The following is a 12,177-nucleotide window of genomic DNA, read 5'->3' as shown; positions in this document are numbered from 1 at the left end:
AATGAGTTTTGTTATGAAATACAGAAAATGTATGACTAAGTAATTAGGTGCCTTCCTCCTCTTTTTGGGTGTTATTTTGTAAGAAAAAAGCAGTGCGTTTTAGTTAATGGGTTTCTTTCAAGTACCAGACATGCAAATGCAAAGGTATATGGGAGATAGCCTCCATTAATCAGCCAATAATTCTCACATATCTCTGCTTGGAACTCATATAAAATGTACTAAAACACTGAAACATCCTGTTCTTGCTCCCTATTTCTTTTTGCTCCAGGTCTTTCCTGACCCACACAATTATTATGTATCATTAGGTTAGGAAATACATTTTTCTAACTGAGTCTCACAATGTTTAGTCTGTTTTTTTAAAGTTCCACCCCCTAAGAGTTATATATTTACTTGAGAATCTCAGATTTCATTGAAATATGAGTTTGTCCCTCATAGTTGTAGAGAAGAGTTCACAAATATAAATTCTAAAGGCTAAAAATCCAGAGAAGGAATAAAAAGAATACCACCATTTGTGCCTCTGTGTGTGCATGTAAAAGCATCAGACAAACTTCTCTGACAATATGCTCTGATATTTTAACTAAGAGGATTGGATGAGCCAGGATCCAGAGGTCAGCAACTTATGGCCCATGGGCTGTAGGTTGTTGACCTACATAAGATAAGCAGTAGCTGAGGGGGGATCAGTGGGATGCAGTGGCAGGAACACTGGAGCATTCCTGTTCCCTGTTCTGCCTTCCTCCTCCCCTCCCTGCTCTCTTTCTTCACTTACCATTGCCACAGAATTTGCCCCCGTGCATAGTCTCTGATCATGTGAATTTGCAGCCCTGTGTAGTGAATACTGCAGGGTCATCAGCAATTTGTGACAGCAACAGGGTTATAAGAATCAGCTAGCTGTCTGTAAAGGTTGCCAATGCCTGAAATAGTCTTAAGATTTTAAACACATTCTCTTAAGAATTTTTGACACTTGATTCATGATATTTGTATGCTTGGGCAATACTAGAAAAGTAAGTCCTTAAGTCTTATTCAAGAAAACCTGTTTCCCGCTTCATTATATGGAAGTTTCATGTCAGTACAACCCTCCTTCCCTGGCAGTTCAGGCAAAGCTGTGTCTGAAAGTTCACTTAATGTCACTACAGAATGCCCAATGATAACTAAAGGCTGAATGTGTTTCATTTGGGTGTTGAATGTGAAAAATGCTTATAACGCCTGCAAGGACTGCAAGCTGATGGACTGAGTAAGCAGTTCTCTGGATTTGCAGACTTTACACAGAGCATGGACTACAGAACACAGAGCTAGTCATAATAGTGCTTTTGTGGAGGTTATGTTGTGGTTGTTCGTATGGAAAATGTATAACATAATTTTATATAGCATGGCTAATGTGAGTAACAAGCATTTGCGCTAATAATAATGGGAAAAAATGAAACAATGACATCCAGCACTTACTGAAATTTAAATATAATCATGTAGCAACACAAAGAAACACTCTGTCTTCACCACTTAAGGACTAGATTGAGAGGAAGTCTAGGGAGCGGAAGGATGCTTTTGTGGTTAAGGTAAAAGATGGGGACTCAAAATAGCTGAATTCTACGGCCAAACCTGCAGTAAATGTCCTTCAAGAGCTTGGAGAAGTCACTAATTACTTTGCATTACAATTCCCCATTTCCATAAGGAGATATCCAAATTATATCCAAATTATATCCAAATATCCTGTCCAAATTTGCAGATGACACAAAATGATGGGGTGCAGCTAACACCCTAGAGAGGAGGAACCAGATCCAGTCCGACCTAGACAGGTTGGGGAAGTGGGCAGAGAGCAACAGGCTGCAATTCAATAAGGACAAGTGGAAGGTGCCACATCTAGGGAGAAAGAACTACCATCATACCTACAGGCTTGGGAGTGACCTTCTCAGCTCCACTGAGGCAGAAAAGGATCTTGGAGTCACTGTTGACTGCAGGGTGAACATGAGTCACCAATATGATGAAGCAGTTGGTAGAACCAATCGCACCTTGTCATGTGATTCTCCCTTTCTATGCAGCACCAGTCAGGCCGCAGCTGGAATACTGTGTCCAGTTCTGGATGTTGCAGTTCAAGTGGGATGTGGACAACCTGGAGAAGGTCCACAGAAGAGCCATTCGTCTGATTGGAGGCCCGCAGGGAAGGCCCTATGAGGAAAGGCTAAGGGACCTTAACCTCTTCAGCCTCTCCAAGAGAAGGCTGAGAGGGGACCTTGTGGCAGCGTACAAATTCATAAGGGAGAGCAACATGAAGTAGGCAATGATCTGATCACCAGGGCACCCCCGGAACGACAAGGAACAATGGCCATAAGCTACTAGAGAGAAGGTTTAGGCTGGACATTAGGAAAAAGTTCTTCACAGTCAGGGTTGCCAGAATCTGGAATGGGCTGCTAAGGGAGGTGGTGTTCACCCCATCCTTGGGGTTCTTCAAGAAGAGTCTGGATAGGCACCTGGCTGGGATCATAGAATCATAGAATCATAGAAGTAGGGTTGGAAGGGACCTTGCAGATCTTCAAATCTGACCCCCCGCCTGGGCGGGAGAAAAACTGGACTCAAATGAGTCCAGCCAGGTAGGCATCAAGCCTCTTCCTAAAGACCCCCAGGGTAGGAGCCAGCACCACTTCCCTTGGAAGTTGGTTCCAGCTCCTAGCTGCCCTAACTGTGAAGTAGTTCTTGTGGATGTCTAATCTAAACCTACTCTCCAATAATTTGTGTCCATTATTCCTTGTCATGCCAGGGGGTGCTAGGGGAAACAGTGTCTCCCCTAAACCCTTCTGGTCCCCCCTAGTGAGTTTATAGACAGTCACCAAGCCCCCCTCAGCCTTCTCTTGTGAAGGCTGAACAGGTTTCAGTCCCGCAGTCTTTCATTGTAGGGTCTGCCCTGTTGTCCCCGGATCATGCGGGTGGCCCTCCTCTGGACCCTTTCAATGTTGTCCACACCCCTCCTGAAGTGCGGCACACAGAACTGGACGCAGTACTCCAGCTGTGGCCTGACCAGCATCGCATAGAGGGGGAGGATCACCTCTTTGGCTCTACTTGAGATGCACCTGGTGGATGCATGACAAGGTCCGGTTAGCCCTGTCAACCGTGACCTCGCATTGTCCGCCCATGTTCATCTTGGAGTCAATAATGACTCCAAGATCCCTTTCTGCCTCCATGCTCTCAAGAAGGGAGTTTCCCATTCTATAAGTGTGCTGCTGGTTACTGCTGCCCAAGTGCAGCACCCTGCACTTGTCAGTATTGAAACGCATCCTGTTTATGTCAGCCCACTCCTGTAACCTATCCAGATCTTGCTGCAATCTTTCCCTCCCTACTAGCGTGCTCACCTCACCCCAAGTTTTGGTATCATCCACGAATTTAAACAGGTTGCATTTCACCCCGTCGTCCAAATTGCTGATGAAGAAATTGAACAGTGTAGGCTGAAGGACTGAGCCTACTCCGCTGCCCACTTCCCCCCAGGTTGAATATGACCCATCCACTACCACCCTCTGAATACGACCCTTGAGCCAATCTGCAATCCGTCTAACTGTGTAGGCATCAATGCCACAGTCGCCTAGCTTTTTAATGAGGATGGGGTGGGAGACGGTGTCAAAGGCCTTGCTGAAGTCTAGAAAGACTACGTCCATGGCGACACCTGCATCCATTGCCTTTGGGACCTGATCATAAAAGGCGATCAGGTTGGTCTGACATGAGCTGCCCCTAATGAAACTGTGCTGGTTGCCCTTGTGCATCATCCCTGAAGCCAGCCCATCACAGATGTGCTCCTTGAGGATCTTCTCAAAGAATTTCTCTAGGATTGAGGTAAGACTGACAGGCCTATAGTTGCCCAGGTCCTCTCTCTTCCCTTTTTTGAAGATGGGGACCACGTTAGCTATCTTCCAATCATCTGGCACCTGGCCCGAGCACCATGAGCGCTCGTAAAGCCGTGCCAAGGGCCCTGCAATAACCCCAGCTAGCTCCCTCAACACCCTGGGGTGGAGAGCATCTGGACCCGCTGACTTGAACATGTCCAGCCCCTCCAGAAACTCTCTAACCCGGTCCTCCCCAACCTGAGGTCTGGAGGCATTCCCCTGGAGTCCGTCTTGCATCACAGCAGGGAAGTCCCGGTCCCTGCACATGACCTCAGAGTTGGTGACTCTTTTCTTGCCTGCCAGGGCAGGGAGTCTGACTAGATGGCCCACTGGGGTCCTTTCCAAGTCTATGAATCTATAGCAATACTTATTTTAAGTATATCCTAAGTGAGGCTTAGTTGACAAAAGTTTGTATAATATGCACAGATCTGTGGTTAGATGCCGCTATGGAAATGCTAGGTGTTGTTACTGAAAACAGGTATTTGAAAGAAATTTGTACAACAATACATTTTTAGTAAAAAATTATCCACCTTAATATAGAATCAAAATATTTTTTATAACACGTCAAAATAATTGCCTACTAGTGAATAAAGCATCCTCCTATAACATGACATTATCATCTTGTTTTCCCACCATGTTTCAACTATGGTATTCAGCCCTTTCTTCACATCAGAAAGGGCTAGAGAACTCCAGCAAAATGAAATAATGGCTTTCCTACAGCATAAATAAAAAATGTAGTATGATAAAAAATAAGTGGCATTCCTGGGTTTATTTTATTAAATGAAGCATTTCTTTGGTTACACTAGTTATAATATGGGCATAGTATAGTAAATTTTCATTAAGAAACAATGTTTTACTTAAATTAAACTCTTGAGCTAAAGAAAAATAAGTTTAACTCCCCAGCAGGTTCTCCTATGAGTAGCATAACTAATAGTTTTGAAAATGTTCAAAATATTCTCTCTCAAATATATATTGTACATTGCTATATTGTTAATTATATCCATTTTTTCTTTCACACGCTTCCTTGGGAGATTAGTGGAAAATGGAAAACTAACTTTAGTAGATCTTAGTTTTAATGAAAGATGGTTTTAATACATATGACAAAGTGATGTACTCTTCAATATTTGATATATAATAATTTTATACTCTAACGGCTATCATTTTGAAAATAATTAATATACATTTTATGTAATATACCCAGTAGATAATCAACTTTGCAAAGAGTTGCTCTGCTTATATCATAGTGGATGGAGCTTCACTATTTAATTCTATTAAAGCTACTTGCAGAATCCTTTAATATATATTTTTAATAAAAGTTTTATTTCATTTTGAAAAAAGTTGCATGTATTCCAGATATACGGGACACTGTGCTGGGATTTGTATGTGTGTATATCTACACAGATATAGATACAGATATATAAATCTTGGCCATACACAAAGTTCTAGATTTCTATCTAGCTACATATATATGCTCAAAATTTAAGAAAAAGAAAAAAAGTGGTTTTGAAGTTAGGCCCATGAATATATAAGCCATTGAAGTAAATGGCTGAATTTTCAACAGTAAAAAGCCACCCATCCTTTCATATTGTCACATGATGTATTACTGCAAGGGTCTGCAGACAGTCATCAATACTTCATACTCGTTAGCATCAGTGCCAGCTGATAGAACAAGTAGAGTTCCTTGCCCAAGTCTACCTTTCACTTGAAGGGATCCTGGAAATACTCAGAATTGCAGCTGAAATGCCATGACTACATTTTTACAACCTTCTTCATAATCTTTCTGGAAAGAGGGAAGTTCAAGATATAACCATCAATTGGTGAGACTGTCAATTTAAGTAGTTAAAACTTAAATAATTTCTTGAACATGGATCTAGTGGTAATTTATTTTAAATCTGTTCACTATCTTCTTCTTGAAAAGGAGACTCAGGATGAAATAAATACATTCAAATGACCTGGAAGAACTCTCCTGGGTCTGTTCTCCTGGGAGAAAAACTTACCTAGAGGTGTCTGAACAGACATTCAAATGCTGAGTCTCTGAGGAGCAGAGAGCTTGCAGTGCTGATGCTGCACAGCCAGAGGGCCCTTGTACACACATCTCAGCATGCTCTGCAAGCTCAATTAATCTGCCTGGTGACAGATAGCAGCAGTGCACAGGGGAACCCTGATTGGCTGACCCAGACTGCCTTGCAGGCTATGTCTCCCTGCAACACAATGTGGGGATGGTGAAGGGGCCATGTTCAACTTCCTGCTTGGCTGGAGCAGAAGAGTCCAACCTGAGACTCTCATGCAAGGGAGGTAGAAGCAAAGCACCCTGGGATGCTGGAAGACTGTGATATGGATTCTCTGTACGTATGTTCGCTCTCACAGGAAAAATTCTCCCAGCAACTCTCCCAGGAAAACTGAATGTCTGTACATGGCCTCAGTCTGCAGTCTACCTTGCAAAAAAGGCTGCTAATCAGGACTTCACCAATGCTATGGTGGAAGAGAAAAACTTATTTTCTTGTAGCTCTCCAATGATGTAAAACTTCTTTATTTCATCAAATATTATGTTCCAAATGACCAGTTAAGATTCACTAAGCATTGGTGCTTAGGAGCTATGCTATTGCTAGCTAGTCAGAGCTTCCATAATGTAACATTACTCCTTCCCCAACTGTCCCACTGTCCTCAAACAGTAGAATAAAATAGGGTCTCCACAGTGAAAATGGCAAAGATGGGCCCTGACCTCTAATTTAAAGAGGTTATGGTATGACTAGGAGAAAAGAATGAATTGGACCCCATAGTCAGTAGTCTCAGGCATGAGACAAGATCTAGGTTGTGATCCATCTCAAGGTGCAATTCTGTTTACCAATCTATAGTCAATAAGATTGATTCATTTCTCAGGTGTATCAAGCTTTTCTCAGGTATATTAAGCTGCTGACTTTTCAGTGAGTGAAAAATCAAGTGCTGTGTCTGTTGAACTAGGTGTTATACAACATACAAGATAAAGCAAATAATACAGAAAGTGTAAGACACAGGGAAACCTTTTATAGGGGGACTCAGTTTATAGCAAAGTAAAATGAAAAGCTTAAATTGCTTTGCCAGTTGTGGTGTGAGCATGTTGTAGTTTGAAAAAAATGACTTTATTACAAGCCTTCAATTCTATATTAAAGGAATAAATATATTGTATATAAATGCAGATGCACATATGCATATAAAATTGTGCACACATTTCCTATATCATCACATGCACCAGTTAAATCTTTTATCATATTGTAAGGAGAGACTTCTCTATCAAAACTATGATTTTTTTTTACCTTAAAATATTGCAGTTGTTTCTCAGCATTCATTGTTCCTTCGTTTTCTTGTCTCAGACAGGAATTGAAGATGAAAAGCTCTGTATCTCTCAGCCACCCTTTCAGCTCTTTGATCCTGACCTCCAGCTGCCTTACCAGGCTGCCGCTTTCAGGCGAGAGCAGGTCACGTGGACCTAACCCACTGTGCCCTACCATTGTGTCTTGGATCTTCTCTCCTAGGGTTTTCTAATGCATTAGATAAAGAAACCATAGATTAGTCTTATGTACCAAAACATCTCACAGGTTAGTGAGCAACAAGAACCATCTGTTAGATGACCAGCACTATCATTTTCTTGTTAGTACCATTATCTCGCAGTTTCATTCTTTTCTAATTTATTTTGTTCTTATTGAAGTTAATGGCAAAACTCTCATTGACTTTAGGTGGAGCAAGATCAGATCCTTCAAGATAATTTCTGTTTTATTAAGAATATTTTTGGACATGTAAACAAAAAAATCTCATATGGTTAACTTTGTAAAGTGTTTACCATGGACTAGCTGTCAGTTTCTCTACACAACTAAATAGCTTTACTCAGTATTTGTTGTACTCTGGATAGAGCATGGATAAGAATTATTGCTGTGACTTTACCTACTGTAAGACACACTCACAAGTAATGTGAAGGATGACAACTGTACATATTTTTTAACTATGAAGTCTTAGGACAAAGCTTTGAAATATGGATGCCTAAAGTTCAGTACATACCTCAACATCTGGACACTAAAACAGGTTGCCTTTATTTTAAAAGGTGAAAAACACATTTTTCCCCTCAGATAGAAATAGAGCGTGCTCAGATTATATGACTATCAGGCCAAAAAAAGTAGGTAACTAAATATAGTCGTGAGTGCCTGCCTTTAAGCACCAAAGTTTCTATGCCAGATGTTGGCCAGAAAGAAATATTCACTTCTGGTCACTGAAATTGACTTGAGTATAGCTTCTCAAGAAAAAGTTTCTTAGAAAAAGAACTAGTGCATAATACTTTTCAGTAGTGAGCATTCCAAACATAAATAATATTCTGAAGAGGCCAAGGATAGCTTGTACATGGAGACTTAACTTCCCTTTCATTATTTTGAAAGGCAATTCCCCAGTATCATGGGGGTGGTATGGTATTACATACCTTCTACTATGTTAGGCTGTGCTTTATCTGACCTATAAGAGGGTGTCAGCGGGACACTTACGAGCACTAGATCTGGATTGCAGAATTTTGAATATATACTGACAGTCATATCCAATACATTGTAAAACTGATAATTAGCGATTATCAGTTGTAACATGAAGATACAGTTTTAAATGACCAAGCATGCCTGCCTATTGATAATATGCAGTATAGAAAGTCAATGGGACATGATTTATAATGATGAATTAAGCATCCAAAAATAGCTTTAAAACACAAATAAAATGAGATCAACAGACATTAATCTACTGTGTAGCATTGTGTAAATAGTGTTTTAGGAGATCATAACTGAAAGACACGCTTTTTGGCAACTCCCTTCTATTTTCATGGTGCAAATATTGATAATTTGAAGACCCTCAGTGGAATCCAGAGTTAGCTATTGTTTTTATGCTGTAACAAAAGTAGCAGCAGGAGGTGAAATCAATGCCCTTGGAGGGTAGGGTCACAAAAAAGAATTTATTGCCACTTTTTTGTTCTGGAACAGTTTGCAATCATAAATTCTTCATAAACAGAATACTTCAGAGAATGGTCCGTCTTCATAAATATACGACAGAGGACATCAATTTCATTTAATTCACAATTTGTGTCAGCACAGCAGATGCCAATGCCTGCCTTGATAGGGTTGTTTAATATGCAATTGAGACAGAGTAATATTCAGCACAGGGGACAAAATTTCACAGATTAAACTGTACGCACCACTGACATTTCATTCTAATGTATTTCCATTCCACACTGTTCACCTTAGATGAAAGTAATATTAAAAACCATATCCCTCTATTTTACCATTGTTAGAAGTTAAAATCCTTGTCTTTAATTTTTTTCATGCCAATTAAAATGTAATCATGCCAATTAAAACAGTATGCCTAGTGTTGTTAGTTTCTGCAGAGGTTTTTATTAAATTAAACAAAACTCTATCAAACTCTGCTTATTATATATGCAATTGCATTTATCAGGAAAACTGTAATTTTTTATTTTTTCCTTGTAATTCCTTAAATTAATACTAAAAATGAAGCTAAAGCCATATTTTGATTTTAATATGCTGAAAGATGGAGCACGGTTAAAATCATTTAAAAAAAGTCAGAGTTGTTCTACATTTACATTTGTAAAACTAATTTTTAGGAAGAAATATTGATTAACTGCTTATCACATTGACTTTAAAGCCTATCAAGTATAAACAGTGGCACTGTGCTTAAATTAAACTGATTAAATGCAGTCCAGTATTTATAACTAGAATTATTTAAAACACTAAATACTAGTTGGTTGCTAGAATTCAGGGAAAAGCACACAGGCTTTTAATATTTACATTATTGCTGTTCAAACATTTTGAAAACAGATTTAGGGATGTGGTGCATTACTCCTAAGTAATGAACCAACTAGTGGATAGGACAAACTTTTAACATTGTCTGAGAATTGTACACTTATAGAATCAAGTTTTAAGAAGAGTGATGACTAATAAGAAAATAACTCTATTGAAACTGTCTATTGTATCACTACATAAGTTTATATGACAAAAGTCGGTATATCTAAACTGTTCCTGACAGGTTGTTGTATTATTTGCAATGTGTTAAAGGTAAAGGTGTTAAAAGGTAAATAATAGCATGCAAAATTATTTTAACTATATTTCTAATACTATGCATCTATAATTAATAAAGTAATTTATAAATTTATCTTACCCTTGATTTGAAGTGAAGGCAATTAAGGAGAGAAGTGGATGAAAAAATATATAGCTTAACCTCTCTCTCTTTCTCTCAGCTGTCTTATAACAATAGGACAATAATGTCTCCTGCACGGTGCCATCACTGGTCTCTGGGTAACAGAATCACTATATTGCTTTTTTGCCAGATTCTTGTATCTCACTCTTTGGCTGAGACCCAGCCCATCATAGCGTGAAATGAATTGCATGAAACTTTTTTTGGCTTTCGTAAAAAGGGAGCTGAATACAGTGGCATGAAATGTATCCTGACTGCATTCTTAGATTCAGGTATTCAGATTTGTACCAAATTTACATATTTGTTTTTGAGCCATCAATTTGACCTAAAATATGTAGTGACAACCCCACTTTTCATCTTAAGGGTATAGTAAATAGTTAAACAGTAGATGTCTCTAACATGTACCTTCAGAATAAATTCTATTAACATTCACTCAGGCATGACAGTCAGTGTATATCAGATATACTGTATTATAGTTGACTTGGTGCATACCCATAATACATGGCATATTTTACTTACATTTTTATGTATTAAAAAACTAAAATTATTAGAGTCAGACAGGAGACAAGTATGGAATAAAAAAAAAATCAACAAAAGAGGAAAATACCTTGGGCTTTTTTTTATAATAGCATGAGTAGCTTGTTTGAAATGTATGTACTGAACTGAAAGAGAGAGATATTTGTGCCTCAAATTAGAAATCAGACAGACAGCGCACTTCAACACACAAAAATGTACATACACATAACCCACAAACAGTAATAAAAATGCAAATACCCCAAGCAGTTCCCATTTTTCATTAATTGAATCCACTTTTTCAAGGAGATCATTTGGTAGTAAAACACCACTTTTCTTCAAAGCTTCAACCTTACTAAGCAGTTCCATCTTTTTTGGGTGTCTGATTGACATTTCTACATTGTATCTCTAAAATGAGAAGAAGAAAAGACAACATTAGCTACCATAAAGGGTTTTCTTTATTAAAATTCAACCTTAATATCCAAATGCTCAATCATCATCATGATCACAGTGCTTACTTTTTAATATTTTAAAACACCCATATGAATATGTCTCAAAAGGTTTTAGCTGTGCACTGAACAGGTGTTTTATCTGGATGGCGTTTAGGTGAAAACAGTTGCCTTCTGACTGCACAGAACAAAAAATAGACTATCTTTTAAAAGTGCCTCATCTAGACCACAGTCCACCTTCGTCTCACTCAATACAGGTGTTACTGCCATTTCTCAATGTATGTTATGTCTACCAGTAATACTGATGCCTGCTATTGAGTCTAAGTAAATGAAAATCCCATATAGGATTCTGGCATAACTCTCCTCCCCACCTCTTTATTTTGTGCCTCAAGAAGTTGAGAGCTATGAGGTTAAGGCAGATATGAAGACCACATTTTGGACACAGAAAAAAATCATTCCTATCTTATTACAATAAAATATTAGAAACTGGATTTTTTTCCTCCTGTTGTAGCATTTCTACAATAACACTGAATTGGTGGCACAAGCAAGAACAGCCACAATCCCTACAGAGTCCAAATGTCTCTTCAGTCTACAACTGCCCTTTATCTTCCTGTGATTATTTACTTTTGAAATAGGATGGAAAAATTGGGATTAAAAAGGTTAAAACTATTCTCAAAATTACTTCAAAATCTCTCTAAATATTTCAACTGGCTATTACTCATATTTTTTGTAAAAGTGCACAGCTATTTAAATGACATGTTGGTAAGTGAATCTCTTTAAAACACATGTTCTCTTAGAGCTAAGTTAAGTATATATATGACAGTTACTATAGTGATTAATGATGTCTTAGTGGATTGTGAAGTAAATCAAAAAATAAAACTTAACACACATGCACACATGCTGTATATATAATTAAGCTAATTCCTTCTTGCTCTTCTGTAAAAGCACATTTGTAGAAATGAGACTTTGTATATTGCCAAAAATTGCACCTTTTACTTCAGAGTAGAGAATACAGAACATTTGCCCAAAAAAGTGTTTACAAGACCTACATAAATTATGCATAGCTATTAGCGAATTACATCCTAAACATTAAGCTTTCTTTGCTTCAAACTCAGCCAAGAAAACTATCATAGTAGTTCTAA

General features: G+C 38.5%; 1 protein-coding gene across 4 annotated transcripts in view; it reads right to left on the bottom strand.

The window, feature by feature from the left end:
- AKAP6 (A-kinase anchoring protein 6) overlaps positions 1–12,177 on the bottom strand; it is a 351,442-nt gene that overhangs the window by 65,285 nt on the left and 273,980 nt on the right. For all 4 annotated transcript variants that reach the window (XM_090033572.1, XM_090033569.1, XM_090033570.1 and 1 more), the window contains exons 10-11: positions 10,848–10,994; positions 7,157–7,381 (exon numbers count right to left, since the gene is read on the bottom strand). In XM_090033572.1, the coding sequence (XP_089889698.1) occupies positions 7,157–7,381; positions 10,848–10,994 (372 nt within the window). The remainder of the gene's footprint in view (positions 1–7,156; positions 7,382–10,847; positions 10,995–12,177) is intronic.

Source organism: Crocodylus siamensis, chromosome 2 (assembly GCF_052110815.1).
Source record: "Crocodylus siamensis isolate JL-2025a chromosome 2, ASM5211081v1, whole genome shotgun sequence".
Taxonomy (NCBI): Eukaryota; Metazoa; Chordata; order Crocodylia; family Crocodylidae; genus Crocodylus; species Crocodylus siamensis.
The sequence above is the reverse complement of the archived record's forward strand: the minus strand, read 5'-3'. Positions and strand labels throughout refer to the sequence as shown.